We start from the raw sequence: 23744 nt of genomic DNA on the forward strand, positions 1-23744 counted from the left end.
CCTGAAAGAAATGTGGAAGCCTCAACCTTTCTTTGCTTACACTTTGTAATATCCTCAACCCCTACTGATTGCCAAACCGACTATGGTTTTTGCTCTTATAAACCTACCAGAATATCATTTTGTGCCTTGGGGAATTTCAGAGAGTTTGAATCCTCCCAAAGTCCACTAGCTAAAATAAGGATTCCCAATCTGGACATAAATGAAATTACACCACTTATGCACATCAGAAGACTACATTAGAAGAGTGAAATGGAGGAGGGGTCAAGATGGCAACCAGGTGAGCCACACATACTGAAGGCTCTTTTGGACATGGTGGGTTAAGTGTCCTGGTAGTCGAATGGAAGGATTCTGGTGAGAGATGCCCCTGGATCTGCCCCCCACCCCCACCCCACACATCTGCCCTGAGCCGTAGACTCAGTGATCTGGGATCGATTCTTGGGAAATCTCGGCTCATCAGGCTGAGTGACCCCAGTGCACCCCCACCACTGCTGTGAGCAGTGATTTACTCACTTCACACCCAGGCCGGGCCTCCACACCAGGAGCTGCTTGGCTGCCCCGCTGAGACACGCAAAGCTATGGTGGGACTCCCTACAACAGCTGCCCACACATGGGACCCCACTAGGAGAGAAATTTCCCTTTCTCGCAGTTCCCCTCTCCCCACGTGGCAGCAATTTGCCTGGGCCCGGTAACTGACCTGAAATCTACCAGTAGCTGGCTTGGTGACTTGCACTAGGGAAAATCCGCCCCCATTGTTGCCTGGGACCTCGCCACCAGCACCCTGGTCTGCCTGCCTGCTCCTGTCAGCTTCGCTACTGCTCCCTGTCAGGGAGGCTGCATGACGGTGCACCCTTTCAGGTACCAACGCTGGGAACTCTCCACCAGCATGCACCCGCTGCCGAAGCCCATCCAGCTTCTACCCACAGAGCCACTTCAGGCTGGCCCATGCCACTGCGGTGGCCTGAGGGGTCCCAGTGCTGGCAGCCCCAAGCGCTAAGCCTGCCTGCCCCAGCCCGTTCCCACAGTGCAGAGGGCTGGCCCCACTGCCCCGTGTTTCCCACCAGAACCACTTCTGCCCTTTCCTGGCCTGGCCCATGCAACTGCAGAGCCCTGTGCAGCCCTGCGGGGTTCACAGCACGGCCCGAATGATAAGCGTTCTTGCCTGCTAAGGAGGCTAATGACAATCTTTGGGTTTCCTGCTGGAGCTCTTTCTGTCCACTCCAGATGGCCCAAGCAACTGCAGTACCCCAAGGCGTCCCCAGCACCAGCGGCCCCAAACGCCTTCTAGCCCCAGCCCAGTTCCTGCTGGCAGAGGAGGTGGGCATCTTGGTCTGGCATTTTCCACAGCACCTCTTGCTTCCCCAGTCCTTTCAGGCTGGTGCAGTTGGCTCGCTGCTGTGGTGCGTTTCCTGGATGCCTAACCTCTGCCTACTGGCTAAACAAAACAGACCTGCAGGGACCTTGGGAAGAGCATGCTTGATCTGAAGAGCATTCATTCCCACATAGCCTGGCTTTGGAGCCCTTGATCAGCACCCTTCGGGTGACAGTGCGCTCTCCCCAACATATGCCTTCAATTCAGCATCTTTAAAAATTGGAGGCAAAGGGGAAAATAATCTGTTTTTCTTTTTTTTTCTTTGACCATTTGCATTATTATCATTTCTTTTTCCTTTTTTTTTGATTTTATGTTTTTCCCTATTAAATTTTTTTAAACAAGGAAAAAGACTAAGTGTGCCCTGACAGACCAGGTCAAAGGATCCTAGGAGCATACATTTAGGCTCCAGCCTCCACTCCAGTCACTGAAACTTCTTACCACTGTTGGCCACTGAACCATCAATGGACTCTGCCTACTAAGGAGTCTGACCCACCTCTATAGAAGGTCATATGTAGCCCCCAGAAGCACCTTTAATAGTAACTAATGGAAGGTGTTAAGGGGCCCCTGGTGTCCCAGAAACATGGGGCCTATGAACCAATCGAGGAAAAATCAACAGACCACAACAGTCCCTACAAAAATCCAGAGACAAAACACAGTAGCAGAGTTAATGACTCTCATAGAAGAATCAGACACAGATCTGTCACAGAAGGAAATCTTCAGAAGTCTGCTCAGAGTAATACAGGAGCTGAAGGAAGCAATGCAGAATAAGGATAAAATGATAAAGGAGGTGAAGTCCACAATAGAGGGGATGAAGTCCACACACCAAAGGGAAACACAGGTGCTAACGGATGAAGTAGCAGAAGCCAAACACAAGCTTACAGAATTTACGATTACGCTTGAGGAGGCAGAGAACGGTATCGGTGATCTCGAAGACCCACAAACAGACATATGCAATTGGGAAAGACCGTCAAATAGGAAAATCAAAGAAGCAGAAAATAACCGGAGATCAATGACAGATGCTATGAAGAGGAATAATATTCAAATAATTGGTCTACTGGAGGAGAACACACCACAGAAGTCGACAGCCAAGATAGTGGAAGAATTTCTGGAAGAAAACTTTCCCACCTTAATGTGTAAGAACCAGACACTCGTACAGGAAGCTGAATGAAACCAACTAGATTAGACCACAAGAAGAACTCACTAAGACATATAAGAGTAAAAACATCCACCTTTGAGGAAAAAGAGAAAATTTTAAGAACAGCAAGAGAAAGGAAGGCAGTCACATACAAAGGATATCAGGTAAGAATATGCTGAGACATATCAGCAAACACTATGAAGAGGAGAAAGTGGAGAAACATCTTCTAATAGCTGAAAGAAAAAATGCCTCCTCCAGAATCCTTTACCCTGCGAAATTATCCATTAAGATAGATGGGAAAATAAGGGTCTTCCAGGACAAGGAAAGAATAAAAGAACATGCTGCAAAACACCTGACCCTGCAGAAGATACTGGCTGACTCATTGTGGCCAGAGGTTCAACCTCCACCAGAAACAAGCAGACCACCATATACCCCATCTCTATCCAGAAGCCAAAATGCCAGTAACAATTACCAAGACAACAGGGCCTAAGAGAGAAAAGAAGACAAAATAGAAAATCTCTACACTGATATGAAAGGATAGGAAAACACCCAAAACCCAAGACAGGGTGTAAGAACATTGAATGCACAGATTTTAATAATAACTCTGAATTCCAATGGACTCAATTCATACACGGAAAGAAAGGAGACTGGAGGACTGGCTCAGAAAACATAATTCATCAAGATGTGCCTTCAAGAGACACATCTTAAGCACACAGGCAAAAATAAACTAAGAATAAAGGCTGGCAGAAGTATACCAGGCAAACGACAACTTAAAAAAAAGCATGGTGGCAATCTTAATCTTTGACAAAATGGATGTCAAGGTTCAAACCATAAAAAGAGACAAGGAGGGACACTACATAATGCCTCAAGGCCCATTAAACTAAGAACCAGTTAGCATATTGAATATTTATGCACACATTGGAGCGACAAATTTCATCAAACTATTAAAAAGATGAAAAAATAAATCACATATTGAACCATCATAGAAGGTAACTTGAACACTATCAGGGAAAGACAAATTAATTAGGCAACTGGGCCTGACATTTGTACCACTTTCCATACAAATCCAAATAATTCACATTCGTCTCAAGGTCACATGGGTCATTTTCAAGAAGAGACTACATGCTGGGACACAAGTCAAGTCCGTGTAAATTCAAATACATAGATATTATTCAGACGTCTTTCTTGGATCATCACGTCATAAAGCTGGACATTAATAAAAGTACATCCAGAAGAGCAAGGGCAATCAATTGGAAGAGCAAGAGCAATAAAAAAGATAAACAATTATCTCCTGCGACATGAATGGGAAGGCCCAGATTATAGAGGATATTAGGAAGTGTCTAGAAAGTAATGAGAATGAGAATACAACATATCAAAACTTATGGGATACTGCGAAGGCAGTTATCAGAGGTAGCTTGATATCATTAAATGCATATAAAAAAGAAGAGAGAGGGGTGAAGACGGTGTAGTATGGAAGAGACCAGACCAAAACCAGGGATGTACATGGTAGGCAATGGTGGAGGAGGAGGGGAAAGGAAAACAAAAGGATGAATACAAGGAAGAAAAGGGTAGTGGGGTCATGGGGCATTTATCCACCCAAGGGGAGGGTATTGTTTATATCTCCACAGGGAAAGTAGGACCAGACTTCAACCCAGTGTCGCAAGGTGTGAATGCAATATCCCGGCGTGGAGGAGGGAAACGGTGGAGAGGTCTGGGAGGCTGGCCCCAGCACCATAAATTAAGTGGATTCCTGCCCCTCCCCCGAAAAGAATTTGTTCCAAAGGACCACATTGACTCTGCAGCTCTGGGAGATGGACATATTTGATCAGAGCACACAGGAGCAGATGAAGGGGCAGGAGGAGAGAGTGGAGCACAGCCTGGCCCACGAGGCCGTGAGGATGATGTTCCTGAGTAGAGCAGCCAGTCCACAGAGAGAACAACATGACTGGCCCCACTATGAGACATGATGCCCCTCAGTGATGAAGGGCGATACAGGGGACAGCACCGGAGACACAGTGTGGGAATTGCACCTGACCTGATCCCACCACACCGAGGCAAATCACTGGGGGAGTGCAGCGGAACACCAAGGGAATGGAGTGGCAAGGTCCCCACGGAATGCTGAAAGTGGACTTTGGGGCCAGGGCGTGGTGCCCCAACAGACTGGACTGGAAAACGCTCCTAAGGGCCAGCAAACGATCCCTGAACTAACTACAAGCTTTTCTCTTGTGAACTGTTTTGCTCTGTTCTTTGTCAGTGGTTTGTTTTTGTTGTTTTGTTGTCTGGTTGTATACTGTTGCTTTGTTTTCCTCTGTCTAGTTTTCGTGCATGTTAGTGACTCCACAGGTCTGTCTGAATAGGACAGGCTGGATGAACTATCTGGAGGAAAAACAACGGGACCGACAGTTCTGGGGGGACTTGGGGTGGGGGGTAGGGGGGGTAAGGAAGTGGTGTTAACAAACACAGGGACAAGGGAAAAACATGGGACCCCAAATGGTAGAGAAGGGGGAGTGGCAGGCCTGGTGGGAAATGATCAAGGGTAAGGTTACTTAGAGAAGAGGTATACTCTAGCCCAGGTGGCGATGAAGCATGGTAGTAGGGCAGGAGGAAAGTCAAGGGAGATGGAGGAAAGAGCTAGGAGTCAAAGGGCATTCATGGAGGTCTAGACAAAGACATGTACATGCAAATATATGTAGGAGGATGGGGAAATAGATCTATGTGTCTATATTTATAGGTCAAGTATTAAGGTGGCGGAAGGACCTTGGGCCTCTACTCAAGCACTCCCTCAATGCATGAATACTTTCGTTTATTAAATTGGTACTCTATGATGCTCACTCTGCCGACACAATGGCTGGAGCCAAAGTGGGTGAACAAGTAAATGTGGTGAAGAAAGCTGATGGTGCCCGGCTATCAAAAGAGATAGTGACTGGGGTCTTAAAGGCTTGAAGATAAACAAGCGGCCATTTAGCTCAGAAGCAACAAAGTCCACATGGAAGAACACACCAGCCTGTGTGATTGAGTGGTCCCAAAGGGATCAGTTACCAGGCATCAAAGAACAAAAAATCATATCATTGATTGCACACCTCCATGATTGGATCGCTGAAGACAAATGGGTGCATAAGCAAATGTGGTGAAGAAAGCTGATGGTGCCCGGCTATCAAAAGAGATAGTGTCTGGGGTCTTAAAGGCTTGAAGGTGAACAAGCGGCCATCTAGCTCAGAAGCAAATAAGCCCACATGGAAGAAGCACACCGGACAGTGCGATCACGAGGTGCCCAAGGGACCAGGTATAAGGCATCATGCAAAAAAAAAAAAAGATATAAGTGTGTGTATGTATGTATATATGTATATATATATATATCATATTAAATGAAGGGGGAAGTGCAGAGTGGAGACCCAAGGCCCAAGTGTCGACCAATGGAGATCCCCTCATAAAGGGGTTTAGGAGAGGAGATGGGTTAATTAGGGTGTGAGGTAGTATCGATGAAGAACACAGCTTTCCCCCAGATCCTGGATGCTTCCTCCCCCCAACTACCATGATCCGAATTCTACCTTGCAGGGCTGGATAGCACAGAGGCTGTACACTGGTGCATATGAGGGTTGGAGGTACAGGGAATCCAGGGTGGATGATACCTTCAGGACCAAGGGTGTGAGGGACGATGCTGGGAGAGTGGAGGGTGAGTGGGTTGGAAAGGGGGAAGTGATTACAAGGATCCACATGTGACCTCTTCCCTGGGAGAGGGACAGCAGAGAAGGGGGGAAGGGAGACTCCGGATAGGGCAAGATATGACAAAATAACGATGTATAAATTACCAAGGGCATATGAGGGAGGGGGGACTGGGGAGGGAGGGGAAAAAAAAAGAGGACCTGATGCAAGGGGCTTAAGTGGAGAGCAAATGCCTTGAGAATGATTGGGGCAGGGAATGTATGGATGTGCTTTATACAATTGATGTATGTATATGTATGGATTATGGTAAGAGTTGTATGAGTCCCTAATAAAATGTAAAAGAAGAAAAGAGAAAACAATGATTAGGGCAAAGACTGTACAGATGTGCTTTATACAATTGATGTATGTATATGTATGAACTGTGAAAAGAATTGTATGAGCCCCAATAAATTGTTAAAAAATAAAAAAATAAAATAAAATAAAGGAAGGAAAAAAAAATAAATAAACAAGGAAAAAAAAAGAAGAGAGACTTATGACAGATAATATTATCACAAAACCTCCAACAAGTAGAATAGGGTCAGCAGAAGGACCCGTCCAATAGCAAAAGAAAAGAAATAATAAAATTCAGGACAGAGTTAACCAGTGGAAAGACAAAAGATAAATGCAACTAAAAGCAGTTTCTATGAAAGGATCAACAGAATTGACAGACCACTGTTGAATCTGTCCAAGGATAGGAAAGGGCAAGCATCCATAGCCAGGATGAGGGATAACACAGGGGTAATTACAACAGACCCAAATGAGATTAAGCGGATAATCAAAAACACTATGAAAGTCTGTATTCTAAAGAATTCAGAAAAGAGGAAGACAAGGATAGATACTTGAAAAAACAGTCCATCCCTACATTATCTCACACAGAGGTCAAGAATGTCAACAAATCTATTGCAAAAAAAATAGAGGGTCATCAAGAAGCTACACAAAAATAGCCTCTGAGCCAGAAGGTGTCACAGCAGAATTCTACCAAGAATTCAAGGAAGAGTTGACTCAGATTCCCCACAAAGTATTCCAAAGCATAGAAAACGGTGGCAAACTCCCAAACTCATTCTACGAAGCCAGCATAACTTTGATACTCAAACAGGGCAAAGACCCCAGAGGTATAGAGAATTACAGACCAATACCTCCAATGAACATAGATGTAAAAATCATTAACAAAGTAATAACCAATAGAATACAAAAGTATATAAAACATATTACCTACATTGACTAGGTAGGATTCATGCCAGGGATGCAGGGATGATTTAACATTAAAAAATCCATCAAAATTATACACCACATCGAGAAGAAAAATGATGAAAAAATATATGATAATATGCATAGATACAGAAAAAGCATTTGACAACACGCAACATCCATTCCTAATTAAAACACTCACGAAGATAGGAATGGAAGGTAAATTCCTCAAGCAGGTACAAGCTATCTACGAAATGCCAACAGGCAACATCATAGTTAATACAGAAAAGACAAAAACAATTCCACTGAAAAAGGGTACAAGACAAGGATACCCCTTGTCCCCATTTCTATTCAATATTCTACTGGAGGTTCTAGCTAACAACATAAGGCAGCAGAAGGATATCACAGGGATCCAAATGGCAGTGAAGGAGTGAAACCATCTATTTTAAGATGATATTGTATATTGAAAACCCCAAAAGCTCCACAATGGGAGTAATTACAGCAATAGAGGAATATAGAAGAGTGGCAGGATACGATATCTACAAAGAGAAGTTGGTATGTTTGCTATGCACATCGGACGGAACCATGGAAGAAAGCATCAAGAAAGCAGCACCCTTCACAGTAGCCAAGAACAAACTGAAATATCCAGGAATATATTCAACAAAAATCCTAAAGACCTATACAAGGAAATTTACAGGATCCTACTACAGGAAACCAAAAGCAAACAAATGGAAGAATATCCCATGCTCTTGGATTGGAAGGCTCAACATAGTAAAGATGGGGCCGGCCATACAAGCTCAATGCTGTTCTGATTCAGATACCAACAACCTTCTTCAAAGAATTGGAAAAACTGATCACCAAGTTCATATGGAGAGGGAAGAAGCCCAGAATTAGCAGAGAACTCTAGAAGGACAAAGTTGGAGGATTCACCTTATCTGACTTTAATACTTATTACACAGCTACAGTGATCAAAGCAGTGTGGTACTGGCACAATGACAGATACTCACACCAGTGGAAAAGAATACAAAGCCCAGGAATAAAACCATCAGCATATAGACAACTGAACTTCAATATGGGTCCCAAAACCATCAAGTGGGAAGGGGATGCCCTTTATAACAAGTGGTGCTGGAAACAATGGATATCCACATGTAGAAAAATGAAAAAAGACGTTTACCTCACCCCATGAAAAATAAACTCAAGGGGGATCACAGACCTAGAAGTAAAACCCGAAACCATCAGGATCATCAAGGAGGGAATCGGGATACACCTAAGATCATTGACCCAGGGAAGTCATAGGTTCACTGCAATAGGGAAGGGTACACACACAGGTGAACCGGAAATCAACAAATGAGACTTAATAAGAATAAAACCCCTGTGTGCCTCGAAACTTGGCCAAGAGGGTGACAAGACTACCCACAGACTGGAAGAGGATTTTTAGTAATGACACATTGGACAAAGAACTCATTACTAAAATCTTTAACACCCTCATGACCTGCAAAAGGAGGAAAACAGTTAACCCCTAACATCATTACAGGTACAGTAGGCGCAATTGTACAGCGATAAGTAAAGATCATAGCAAAGTTATAGAGAGCATGAGAGATAGAAGTATTGTAATAAATGGAGTAACACATGATTCATAGTAGCATGCTCACCTCAGCCCCACTTGATGGTCCACGTGGAGGGAGAGAGAGATCTTTAATGCTAGCCCAGGCATTTTATATTCTCCAGGGACATGCAAGCCCCCTAATTACAGGTGAGTACAAATGTCACAGAAATGGGGTGTGTTATAGTTAATACAGCAATGAGAGGGGGTAGTCTAGGAACATACATGCAATAGTAAGAGGAGGGATTGGGGGTATACATGTGATAAGATGGGCGGATAACTTAACTTTGATGTCACACTCAGTTTGGCCTGTTCCCTGACTCAACTGATAGAGATCATTATAGGTAGGGTGAGAACACTTGGTTGCAGGCCTCAGGGAGGAATCGTTTATTGTCCCCAGTAGCAGGGAGTAAGGCTTGCCATATAGTCTGGTGTCTAACTGCCCTAGAGGCCTACCCTGTAGTCTGGTGAATAACTGCCCTAGTGACCTACCCTGTAGTCTGGTGACTAACTGCCATCAGGGAGGATGTCTGTAAGCCTCTGACCTCTCTCAACACCTAAGGAAGAGGGTAAAATAACTGAAAAGAACTTTCACTAGGGAGGAGACCCATGTGGCCAACAACCATATGAAAAACTGGTCCCAGTCGTTAGGCATAAGAGAAATGCAAATTAAAACAACCATGAGATACCACCTACCACCTTGAGGCTAGCTCAAATCAGAAAATCAGAGAGCAACAAGTGTTGGAGGGGTTGTGGTGAAATAGGAATCCTCCTCTACTGCTGGGGGTCACGTAGATATGCACAGCCACTGTGGAAAGCAATCTGCAGATACTTAAAGACAATGGAAATTGATCTACTTTATGACCCAGTCATCCTTCTACTGGGCATATACCCAGAGGAGGTAACAAATAAAACATGACCAGTCATCTGCAATGCAATGTTTATTGCGGCACAATTCACAATCGCAAAGATTTGGAAACAGCCTAAGTTTCCAGGGGATTAGTAAACTCTAGCACAAAGCACGGATGATCACATGGAACACGTCGTTTCATAGGAAGAGTTGGAAGGAATCACGTTAAGCGAGGTAAGCCAATGTCAAAAGGACAGGTATAACACGAGTCCCCTGAGGTAAGGAATACAAGAACAGACACTTATCTCGCAAATCACAGGAGGCATCACAGCTAGTCAAGGGGAGGTCAGACAAAACCCAGGGAGGTAATATATGAGTCCAACATAAAGAAGGGGAAAAGGGGAAGGCGGAAGGAGAATGGCGGTGGGGAGAAACCGAGATGATGATATGGGGGGAACAAGGCACTAAGCCACCCAGGAAGAGAGGATTGGTTGTGTCCCCACGCACCAAACCAGGGGGGCAATGTAACAGGTGGAGGAATCCATAAAAAGACTGGTCTATAGGGCCGGCCCCAATCAGAACCAGCCTGACCACCACAGAAGGGTGTGCATAGAGAATAACATTAGACCTTCTGGTGAGAGAAAGGAACTGACCTACCATACCCAGAAGGAAGCAGAAGCAAATAAACGGGGAGTGGTGCAAACCATGGCCCACCAAACCCTGAGGACAATAGCCCCGCTCAGGGCAGCCAATGCCCAGAGAGGACCATATGCCCGGCCACACGACATCCCACACTGACCCATAGCCATATAGGGGGCAACACTGGAGGCACAGTGTGGGATTTGTGCCCGAGCTGACCCCACCAACCAAGGGTGTGCAACAGAACAGCAATGGGAGCAGAGCAAGTAAGACCCAAGGGAAAATAAATAGACTCGCCCAGGGTGTGGTACCCCATCAGACTAGACAGGAAAACACGCCTAAATGGCAACAAACAGAACTTGAACTATTTACAGGCTTTTCTTTCCTGTTTTTTTTTTTTTTTGCAAGTCATTGGATTTTCTGTATTGCTGCAGTCATTGTTTTTATGTGTCACTTTGTTTAGTGCAGTATTGTTTTTATGTGCATATTACCTCTACACATCAATCTAGATAAGCTAGGATGGATAAACAATCTGGAGAAGAAAACAATGCTAAAGATGGTTCCAAGGAACCTGGGAGAGAAGGTGGGGCAAAGGAAGTGGTGTTAACCAACCCAGGGACAAGAGAACAAGAGATCCAAATCAGTGGTTCATAATTGGTGCTTCAAAACTAGTGGCAAGGAGGGTTTGGGAGGCCTGATAGGGAGTGATCAAGAGCAATGTAATCGAGAATTACTTAAATGAAAATGAAGGCTGAGCATGATAGTGGGACAAGACCAAAGTAAAAAGAGAGAGCGCAAAGAACTAGGAGGCAAAGGGCATTTGTAGAGGCCTAAATACAGGCATTTAGATATGTAAACATATTTATAAATGATGATGGGGAAATAGATCTATGTGCATGTATTTACAGGTTTAGTATAAAGGTAGGAGATGGACATTGGGCCTCCACTCAAGTAGCCCCTCGATACAAGAACACTTTGTTCTATTATGATGATGCTCACTTGTCTGACATGAGCAGTAAAGACAAATGTGTGCACAAGCAAGTGTGGTGAAGAAAGCTGATAGTGCCAGGCTATCAAAAGATATAGCGTCTGGGGTCTTAATGGCTTGAAGGTAAGCAAGCAGCCACCTAACTCAGAAGCAACAAACTCACATGGAAGAAGCACACCAGCCTGTGTGATCACGAGATGTTAAAGTGATCAGGTATCAGACATTGAAGAACAAAAAAGCATCATTTTGTTCTCACCTTCCCCATATGAAGGCTGAAGACAAACGTGTGCATAAGAAAGTGTGGTGACAAATCCACCCAAGGGGAGGGTATTGTTTATATCTCCACTGGGAAAGTGGGACCAGACTTCAACCCAGTGCAGCAAGGTCTGAATGCAATATCCCAGCGTGGAGTAGGGAACCAGTGGAGAGGTCTGGGAGGCTGGCCCCTTCACCATAAATTAAGAGTATTCTGCCCCTCTCCCGAAAAGAATTTGTTCCAAAGGACAACATTGACTCTGCAGCTCCGGGAGATGGACATATCTGATCAGAGCACATGGGAGCAGATGAAGGGGCAGGAGGAGAGAGTGGAACACAGCCTGGTCCACCAGGCCGTGAGGATGATGTTCCCGAGTAGAGCAGCCAGTCCACAGAAAGAACAACATGGCTGGCCCTACTATGAGACATGATGACCCTCAGTGACTGAGGGCGATACAGGGGACAGCACCAGAGACACAGTGTGGGAATTGCACCTGACCTGATCCCACCACACCGAGGCAAAGCACTGGGGGAGTGAAGCGGAACCACAAGGGAATGGAGTGGCAAGGTCCCCAGGGAATGCTGAAAGTGGACTTTGGGGCCAGGGCGTGTTGCCCCAACAGACTGCACTGGAAAATGCTCCTAAGGGCCAGCAAATGATCCCTGAACTAACTACAAGCTTTTCTTTTGTGAAGTGTTTTGTTTTGCTCTTTGTCAGTGGTTTGTCTTTGTTGTTTTGTTGTCTGGTTGTATACTATTGCTTTGTTTTCCTCTGTCTTGTTTTCGTGCATGTTAGTGTCTCCACAGGTCTGTCTGAATAGGACAGGCTGGATGAACTATCTGGAGGAAAAACAATGGGACTGACAGTTCCGGGGGGGATTTGGGGTGGGGGTGGGGTAAGGAAGCGATGTCAACAAACACAGGGACAAGGGAACAACATGGGACCCAAAATGGTAGACAGAGGGGAGTGACAGGCCTGGTGGGGAATGATCAAGGGTAAGGTTGCGTAGAGAAGAGGTATAGCTGTAGCCCAGGTGGTGACGGAGCATGGTAGTAGGGCAGGAGGAAAGTCAAGGGAGATAGAGGAAAGAGCTAGGAGTCAAAGGGCATTCATGGAGGTCTAGACAAAGACATGTACATGCAAATATATATATGAGGATAGGGAAATAGATCTATGTGTCTATATTTATAGGTTAAGTATTAAGGTGGTGGAAGGACCTTGGGCATCTACTCAAACAATCCCTGAATGCATGAATACTTTCTTTTATTAAATTGGAACTCTATGATCCTCACTCTCCCGACACAACTGCTGAAGCCAAAGTGGGTAAACAAGTAAATGTGTTGAAGAAAGCTGATGGTGCCCGGCTATCAAAAGAGATAGTGACTGGGGTCTTAAAGGCTTGAAGATAAACAAGCGGCCATCTAGCTCAGAAGCAACAAAGCCCACATGGAAGAACACACCAGCCTGTGTGATCGAGTGGTCCCGAAGGGATCAGTTATCAGGCATCAAAGAACAAAAAATCATATCAATGGTGCACACCTCCATGATAGGGTCGCTGAACACAAATGGGTGCATGAGCAAATGTGGTGAAGAAAGCTGATGGTGCCCGGCTATCAAGAGATAGTGTCTGGGGTCTTAAAAGCTTGAAGGTGAACAAGCGGCCATCTAGCTCAGAAGCAAAAAAAAGCCCACATGGAAGAAGCACACTAGACAGTGTGATCACGAGGTGCCAAAGGGACCAGGTATAAGGCATCATGCAAAAAAAAGATATATGTCTATATATATATATATATATATATATATATATATATATATATATATATATCATATTGAAAGAAGGGTGAAGGGGAAGTGCAGAGTGGAGACCCAAGGCCCAAGTGTCGGCTACTGGAGATCCCCTCATAGAGGGGTTTAGGAGAGGAGATGGGTCAGTCAGGGTGCGAGGTAGTACCAATGAAGAACACAGCTTTCCCCCAGATCCTGGATGCTTCCCCCCCAACTACCATAATCCGAATTCTACCTTGCAGGACTGGATAGGGCAGAGGTTGTACACTGGTGCATATGAGGGCTGGAGGCACAGGGAATCCAGGGTGGATGATACCTTCAGGACCAAGGGTGTGAGGGGCTATGCTGGGAGAGTGGAGGGTGAGTGGTTTAGAAAGGGGGAACTGATTACAAGGATCCACATGTGACCTCCTCCCTGGGAGATGGACAGCAGAGAAGGGGGGAAGGAAGACTCTGGATAGCGCAATATATGACAAAATAACAATGTATAAATTATCAAGGGCACATGAGGGAGGGGGCGTGGGGATGAAGGGGGGGAAAAAAGGAGGACCTGATGCAAAGGGCTTAATTGGAAAGCAAATGCTTTGAGAATGATTGGGGAAGGGAATGTGTGGATGTGCTTTATACAATTGATGTATGTATATGAATGGATTGTGATAAGAGTTGTATGAGCCCCTAATAAAATGATTTAAAAAAATGAAAGTGTGGTGAAGGGTGATGGGGACCAGCTATCGAGAGCTATAGTATCTGGGATATTAAAGGCTTGAAGGTAAACAAGCGGCCATCTAGCCCAGAAGTAACAAAACCCATATGGAAGTAGCACACCTGCCTGTGTGATCACAAGGTGTTGCAGGGATCAGGTATCAAACACCAAAGAACAAAAAAAGCCTATCACTGTGAATAAGGGAAAGTGTGGAGTGGGGACCCAAGACCCAGTGTAGGCAACTGGCCATCCCTAAGGAGATGAGCCAGTTATGGTACAGTGTAACATTCATGAAACACACATCTTTCCTCTAGTTCTTAAATGCTTCCGCTCCCCCATCCGCAGCTCCCACCCCCAGCAATATGATCCCAATTCTAACTTACAATCCTGGCTAGACCAGAGGATGCACACTGGTGCAGATAGGAACTGGAAACACAAGGAATCCAAGACACATGATCCCTTCAGGACCAGTACTGAGTGGTAATACCAGAGGTTGGAGGGAAGGTGGCGTAGAAAGGGGGAACCGAATACAAGGATCTGCATATAACCTCCACCCTTGGGGATGGACAACAAAAAAGTGGGTGATGGGAGACTTTAGGCATTGTAAGATATGATAAAATAAAAATTTATATATTACCAGGGTTCGTAAGGGAGGGGGAAATGGGGAGGATGGGGACAAATGAGGGAGCTGATACCAAGGGCTCAAGTAGAAAGCAAATTTTTTGAGAATGATGAGGGCAACATGTGCTTGACACAGTGGATTTGTATACGTATTGTGATAAGAGTTGTACAAGCCCCCAATAAAATTATTTAAATAACAAAAAAGACTGAGAGCCCACGAATTGGTAATTTTTTTTTAACCAATGACACACTGGAAAAAGAGCTAGTTACAAAAATATACAAAACTCTGTATTCCCTGTGTTTCCAGTTACCACCTGTATCAGTGTACAACCACCGGTTCAACCAGATTTTCAATGTAGAACTGGGATCATGATAGTTGGATGTATGTATGGATTGTGATAAGCATTGTATGAGCCCCCAATAAAATGATTTTTAAAATATATCCTTAAATATATATATATATATATACAGAACTCTACAACATATCAATAAGAAAACAAGACCCAACGAAAAAAATGGGACAAACATATGAACAGACAGTTCACCAAAAATGAGGTACCTATGGTTAACATATAAAAAATGCTCACAATCACTAGCCTTCAGGAAAACCACAATGAGATAGCACTTAAGTCCTACAATGCCAGCCCAAACCAAAGAAGCAAAACAACAAATGCTGGAGAGGATCTGGAGGAATTGGGATTCATATATACTGCTGGAAGACATAAATGCATAGAGCCATCATGGAAAACAATGTGGCACTCCTTAAAACAACCAGAACATGAAATCCCATATATCCAGCAATACCAAGATTAGGCATCATGGAATTCATAGAAATATATTTTTAAAATCAACAAAGTAAAAGAGATAAAGCTCAATCGAAGAGAAATATTAAAAACTACAATAGATTTTAAATGGGTCAAAAAGTATCTCAAAGGATAAAGGGTTATATTTTAACTTAACTGCATCTGCAATAACCTACCTTCCAAAGAATGCTGCATGAGAGCAAGGCTATTCGCATCTCTATTCTATGGCCACAGTATTTCTCCAGTTAATGTAGTTAACATGGGTCAAAAGAGAGATCAAATGTAAAATCAGATATTGGTCTTGATATCAATGCACATATGCACACAGCATCAGTCATTAGGCTTTCCCAGTCTCTGTATTCGTAGGATTTCCTACAGGATTTCCACTAAAGTCATACAATGTGGCAGACATTTCGTTCAGCCTTTCTAGGCAGTTTGTGCATCAGCTTAGCCTGAGCTTTGCGGAACATCAAAGAAAATGTAATTGGATACTGGAGGCACTGTCAGTCACTAAATGCATACGCACTGCCACATTCCCTGTATTCATGTGGTTTCTCTGCTGTACAAATCCTCTATTGTCACATGACACCATTTGGGCTAAAGGCCAGCCAACCAGGACTACATTGGTTAAAATCCTAATGTAGTTTACTGACACACTGAGAGAAACCAAGGAGGGTATTTGCAAAGTCACTATATTGCCAGAGCTTTCCTTGTCATTGAGATCACTGGTAATGTGATGTCACCTGACTTCCTGTGGAGAGCTTTTCCATCTTGATTGAACTTAAGGTTTTTAAATTTTGTGTATTTGTCAAGAAGACTGAGAAACACAGGTAAAAGTTTGTTACCCACACTCATTACAGCTACATGGTAACTATCCTACATGAAATCATTGATGAGACATGAGCTCTTAATTTTTTAAAACTTTATGATTTAAAACTTTACAGAGTAAATTGGTTTCAACAATTCATACATTAATGGCAATCCCCAAGACATACCAGCATTCTTCCCACTTCAGCCCTCCTTGTTTTTATATTATTTATCCTTCTTTCCTATCCCTTCTTGCTTTCAAGAGTTCTTATCCATAAGCAAACGCTGTTCTTTTTATTTAGTATGGTTGATTGTTCTAAGGAGTATACCTCAGATGTTAATCTTCCCCTCCTACCTTATAGATTGTTGGGCTGAAAGCTGAGTCAGAGGCGTGAGTACAGGTCCAAGACTGAAGAGTCGCTGAAGTCCATAATTTGGGGATTCCAAGTCTCCATCAGAACAGTGATCTATTTTAGGATTTTGGTTTGTTCTTTCTTCTCCCACTCAACTCAGTACCCTCTTTTGTGATCACTTTCAGAGTAATTAGTAGTGGAAGATGGGCACCATCTAGTTCTTCTTGTCTCAGGGTTGTAGAGGCTGAGGTTTGCTGTGGTCAATTCATCTTCAGGATGAATTGTTCCCACACATCTTCTATTTCTTTTATTCTTATTTTATGGTACTACTCTGCTGTCTGGGGAGGGAGGGTAAACAAAGAGCATGCAAGTGTGGCAGGCACAACTGGCATCTGGGTGGTTACTATACTGGTTGGTACATCTGTGATCAAGAAACACCAGGTTCAGCTCTCTTTTGGGCACTGAAAGAGCAATGAGGTACCCATGCACTGTGGAAGTCTGGAAGGTCATCTGCCCCCAAAATGGTGGGCCATGTTAGTAGAGGGACATCAACACAGAACATGGATACCCATATGGTAAATCACAACTGTTTCCACACATGGCCCAGGGCAAACTCTAGCACCTCTTCCTTTGTTTTGAAGGTTTTGTTATACTAACTCCAATGAAAGGTTTTCTTGTTGAGAATTTTCTCGTGTTTAATGAGACCTGACTTCCACAAAGAAGATGTTCCATATTTAATTCATGCAAAGGGCTTCTTTCATTTGTGAAATCTCTGATGTGCTGTAAGGCATCACGGCTGGGTGAAAGCTTTACCACACTCAACACATAAAATGTTTTTCTCCGGTATGATTCCACAGATGAGTTTTGAATAAAGCCTTTGCCACCTTCACTATATACATGGGTTTTCTCTCTCTCCAGGATAAGTTTGCTGATTAACAATGAGCTTATTCTTCCTGAGAAAGGATTTGCCACATTCACCACATACATGGAGTTTAGATCCTGTATGAAATCTCCAATATGCTAGTAAGGTATGGTTTATGGCTAACAGCTTTACCAAACTCAATACATACATAGGGTTTATCTCCTGTATAAATTCATAGATGTGGGAAACAGAAAGCTTTCTCCCAAATCATCTCCCCCAAACATGTTAAGACTTAGGACACTGCTTACAGCTAATGGTAAATGATTGTCAAGTTACCTCCCTGAAGGCAGTCAGCTGTCAGACTACTGTCTGGTCCCACCACAAGTAGGGTCCACTCCCTGCTGTTAAGAACGATGGGCAACTTCTCCCTAAAGGTTTTCAGCCATCACTTTGATCCCTGCAGGGTGGGTTTACACCCTACTGATAATGGTTTCTATTGTGATCCAGAGAACAGGTCAAACTGGATCAGTGAAATCCAAAATTAGGATGCCATCCTGAACCTAGGATCCACCCATCTTGTCACCCAATCCCTCCTCTTCCTATTGCGTATATATCCCTATATCACACCCCCCCCACCCCACCCATTACGGTATTACCTATAGAACAACGCTTTTTTGTGACATGTCTTCCCCTGTAATTGGGGAGTTGCACATCCCCAGAGAATATAAAAGCCTTGGTTAGCAATAAATCTATCTCCACGTGGACTACCAAGTGAGGCTGAGGTGAGCATGCTACCATGAAATGCGTCCGACTCCATTATTTCAATTTCTCTTCTATCTCTCATGCTGTCTATGACTTTACTATAATCTTTACTTATTATCATTGTACAATTGCGGCTACGGGACCTATGATGATGTGTTAGGGGCTGGTTTCCCTCACACATAAATTTTGAGATTTCCTTTCTGAATGAAACTTGTGCCATATTCACTACATTCTCGGGGTTTCTCTCCTGTATGAGTTCCCTGATAAACGCTGAGGTCCTTCTTCCTGATAAAGCCTTTTCCACCTTCATCGCATTCATTGGACTTCTCTCCAGTATGAGGTAACTGATGTTAAGTGAGGGAATTCTTCCTGATAAAGGCTTTTCCACATTCATCACATACTGGGTTTTCTCTAGAGCAGGGGTGTCTAAATTAAAATGAACAACTTTGATTTTGTGATTTCACTCATCTTCAGTAGTTAAAGCGTTAATGAAGGAATTAGGTGTACAGCATAGCCTTGATCTTCCCTAAGTGCTATTTCCTTCATAATAATTTTTCTATTTACATTTTATTTCAGATTTTACCTTAGGGGCCACACGTGGCTTACAGGCCACCAGTTTGACAACCCTCCTGTAGAATATGAGATCGCTGATGAACAGTGATGTCTTCCTTCCAAATAAAGGCTTTGCCACATTAATTACATACATAGGGTTTCTCTCCAGTATGAATTCGCTGATGGTAAATGAGAGAAGTCTTCCCGATAAAAGCTTTTCCACATTCACCACATTCATAGGGTTTCTCTCCAGTATGAGTTCGCTGATGATAAATGAGAGCAGTTTTCCCAGTAAAGGCTTTGCCACATTCATCACATACATAGGGTTTCTCTCCAGTATGCGTTCGCTGATGGTAAGTGAGGGCACTCTTGCTGATAAAGGCTTTGCCACATTTATCACATACATGGGTTTTTTCTCCAGTATGAGTTCGCTGATGATAAGTGAGAGCAGTCTTGCCGATAAAGGCTTTGCCACATTTATCACATACATGGGATTTTTCTCCAGTATGAGTTCGCTGATGATAAGTGAGAGCAGTCTTCCCAGTTAAGGCTTTGCCACATTGATCACATACATAGGGTTTCTCTCCAGTATGAGTTCTCTGATGAAGAGTGAGCCTGCTCTTCCAGTTGAAGGCTTTTCCACATTTATCGCATACATAGGGTTTCTCTCCAGTATGAGTTCGCTGATGATAAAGGAGAGCAGGTTTCCCAATAAATGTTTTTCCACATTCATCACATACATAGGGTTTCTCTCCAGTATGAATTCGCTGATGAACAGTGAGCTCGTTCTTCCAGTTAAAGGTTTTTCCACATTCACCACATACATGGGGTTTTTCTCCTGTATGAGTTCGTAGATGAGTTTTCAGATGTATTTTCTGAATGAAGCCTTTGCCACATTCACCACATACATGGGGCTTCTCTCCAGTATGAGTTTGTAGATGAGCTTTAAAATGTATTTTCTGAATGAAGCCTTTGCCACATGCACCACATACATAGGGTTTCTCTCCAGTATGAGTTCGCTGATGAAGAGTGAGCCCATTCTTCCAGTGAAAGGCTTTTCCACATTCATCACATACATAGGGTCTCTCTCCAGTATGAGTTCGCTGATGAACAATGAGCTTGTACTTCCAGAGAAAGGCTTTTCCACATTCATCACATACATGGGGTTTTTCTCCTGTATGAGTCCGTAGATTTGTTTTGAGATGTGTTTTCTGAATGAAGCCTTTCCCATATTCATTACATACATGGAGTTTCTCTGCAGTATGAGTTTGCTGATGAGCAGTGAGATCACTCTTCCTGGTGAAGTCTTTCCCACATTCACTGCATACATAGGGCATCCCTGCCCCATGAGTTTCACGATATCCCTTGAGGTAGGATTTACTGTGATAAGTTTTGTCACATTCCAAGCATTTATATAGCTTTTTTCTTTCATGAGCTTTTTGATAAAATTCATTGAGTTTGAACATTTTATTGAATTCTTGCCCACAACGACTGCATTCATAGGTCTTATCTGGTTTATCAATGATCTCATGCTCATAGAGCAAAGACTCCTTGATGAAGGCTGTCCCACATTTATCACCTGTGTGTGGTTTCTCAATTTCATCAGATTCCTGGTGTTGAATCCACTGTGACTTCAGAAGCCTGGATTGTTCACACTCAGGAAATTTCATTTCATTAAAAAATTGCTCTTGTTCAATGTGGAGGAAAGTTTCCTCATCTTGCTTGAGCACAAATGACTTCTGTGTTTTGTTGCTTCTGTCCTGATTTAATTTCAGAATCATTAAATCTGATTTAACAATTCTTTCATATAAACTGAACATCTCATAAGTTTCCTTTGGTAGGAAATTATTTTTGTGCTGATAAACAGTACTTTCCAATGTATTAAATTTATAGCATTGTTCCATTCTGTCCATGTATCTTTCACATTGCAAGTGCTCAAGCAAATGATCATTATCTTTCTGGATATCTATAAAAGAACAGAAAATTGACTTTTCAACAACTTGATTTACAATGGACCCCTTAAAATATGCATTGACACAAAGTAGATCTTTAGTAATAACCCTCTTGTATGAATATAAATAAACACTATGCTTAATGCTTATTGTCCATTGGATGAAATAAAATTGTGTAAATAATCCAAATGTTAAAAATAGTTCTTGTAGAAATCAGGGTTGATATGAAAGTGATGCATGGATACAGATTAGGTATTTGCTTAAAGAGGTACATGAAAATATACAACAAATGTACTAGAAGGAACAAATTGAAACCAATAGACTGAAGGTGTGATAAGGCTTGCTAGTTCCAATTGGTAGAGGTTAGATGTATTCATTTCATCAACCTTTACTGAAAGACAACTAAATACTAGATAAAGTAGTGAATGTGAAAAATGCCAAATGTTCTACTTGGGAGAAACGCATTTTTACAGGTATATAGGAAAGGTATTATGGTACAGAAACATATTCTTAATGTTTATGGAGTCTGTATTCTAGCTTACACCACTTATCTTACAGTGTTGTTCTGTGGTGGCTTGCAAGTTGTTTTGATGCCAGAAGCAATGCCACCCAGTATTTCAAATACAAGCAGGATCACCCATAGTAGACAGGTCTTAGTAGACTCTCCAGAAATAGGGATTGGGGGAAGACATAGTGATCTACTTCTGGAACATGCAGCCCTCAGATTTAATGGCAATGAAATAACAATGAACAAGTACTAAATCCTCAAAGTACAGTCAACAATAATGATGCAGATAGAAGAAGAGCTTTGGGAACCTTCAGTACTTGACATGACATGATTGAAAAGGAAAAAAAAATAGCTGTAAACATCCTCTAATAATTGGAAAATGGCATACATGAAAATCATGAAAAATTTGCAAGTTGTCAAAACAAAATGGAATGTTAAAAGATTGATAGTTTACGCATTATTCAAATTTAGTAGACCGGTACTGGCTATTTTTAATTAGATAATCAGGTGGTTTATAAAGTTGAGATTGACAAATTCAAGAAGATTGGCATCATATTCATTATCCAAAAGCACATTGAAAGATCTTCCCTGAAGGATTGGTTTGTCAGTGGTAGGCAAGACCACTTACTACCAGTGTTATTTAGATTTGTGCGCCAATTAAAGCAAACATAAAGTGAGGGATCCAGCCCCAATGTGGAATGGGCCCTTAGTAATTGCATATGCAATTAAAGAAGATAGAGCAGACAGCAAAAACGGTAGAGTTGCCTCATCTCTGGTGCCGGAATAAGAGCGCCAGGACGTTTAACAGTGAGTTCATATGGTAGCGAGGTATGCAAACCTCCAGAAGGCAAGACACAACATAACAGACAAGTGTGAATGTGGGAATAACCTGAATTTTTATTATAATCTGCCGAGAACACTTCCAACCATGGGCCTTGACAAAGTCAGTTCATGAAGGAGCATTTAAAGAAGGCTCCACCAAGGAAGGTCCCTTCCGCGAACCCCGTGAACCCTTTGGAATTATTAGCCTGATATCATTATTGAAAATTGTAGCTGCTGTCTGGTTCCTGATAATTTTGATCACTTACCCTTTTAGGAAACAACAGATGTCAACTGAGGAATATTCCCCAGAAGTTGAGGTTACTTCCCTTCCTATGGTTTGGAAAGATCCATGTCCTGACTGCGAGCAAAGTGTATTGTATAATAAAACTAGAAACTGGATGCCAGAAACCCCACTTAAGGAATTTATGTTCGATCCTGAGCAGGCTGAGCTAGTGCAACCAAAACTCACAGAAATCTCAGAGGCTCTTTTGGAAGCTTCTGTGTAAGACTTTAAAAAAATTATCATCCTCTTCCCACAGTTTTTCCCTTTCCTTATATTGGTTACAGCATAGGGGTTAAAATACGGCATCCCCCTCCAGGAAATAACCCAAAGAGAAATAGAGCACCTGACCCTGATTTACCTTATACAGGGGCTTGTAATGAAAATGGCATAAGAATGGTTAACAAAGAAGGTGAACAAGTTCATTTTAGTAGTTTAAGTTTTATGGAAAGGTTAGCAAGAGGAAGGCCCCGTGGTGTTTGAAGTCCACGGAAACAAAGCTACCTATTGTGAGGCAACGCATATCTTGGTACAGAAAGACTTTTGGGAGTTTAATTTATGGGAACTTGGTGGAAAAGAAAGAACAAGAAATGAAAACCCTAGAGGAACAGCCCAAGAAGGAACATAAAGAACAGCCAAAGCCTGTCAAGTAATTTTTGAAAATGAAATGTATTAATGCTTTAATGATTTCATAGTTAGAACAATGCACCCTAGTTGGATGAAGTGTGCTCAGTTATTGTTAGAAGGTTTATGTCTATCACCCTTGTAGTTGAGAAAGTTGTAGTTTCAAGATGTACTAATTTTTAACCAAGAATCACGATGTGATTTATGTAACTTGTCATGGTCTTGTGGCCTGAGAATTTCCTGATGAATGATCTCAGGCCATAAGCTTTAAGGCAAGAAAAAGAATATATATGCTGAAGCTTTGCATGAATAAAATTGTAACAGTCACCCGTGACCTTTGAGTCGTGTGGTTTCTGTCTCCTCGCCCACCGGCCATTACCCACCTTGAGGGACCCCCGGACCTTGCTGCAGATAGACTGCAAAAATAATCGTTTTATTAGGGGTTCATACAACTCTTATCATAATCCATACATACATCAACTGTGTAAAGCACATTTGTGCATTCAGTGCCCTTATCATACTCAAAACATTTGCTCTCCACTTAAGCCCCTGGAATCAGGTCCTCATTTTTCCCCTCCCT

General features: G+C 42.8%; 1 protein-coding gene across 1 annotated transcript; it reads right to left on the reverse strand.

Moving 5' to 3' along the window:
• Positions 1-19028: 19028 nt before the first annotated feature.
• LOC142427587 (uncharacterized) lies at positions 19029-20315 on the reverse strand. The gene is given in 1 exon segment (XM_075532791.1): positions 19029-20315. A coding segment is annotated over 1 exon segment (1287 nt).
• Between the last annotated feature and the right edge of the window lie 3429 nt (positions 20316-23744).

The sequence above is a fragment of the Tenrec ecaudatus genome, chromosome 15 (assembly GCF_050624435.1).
Source record: "Tenrec ecaudatus isolate mTenEca1 chromosome 15, mTenEca1.hap1, whole genome shotgun sequence".
Classification (NCBI taxonomy): domain Eukaryota; kingdom Metazoa; phylum Chordata; class Mammalia; order Afrosoricida; family Tenrecidae; genus Tenrec; species Tenrec ecaudatus.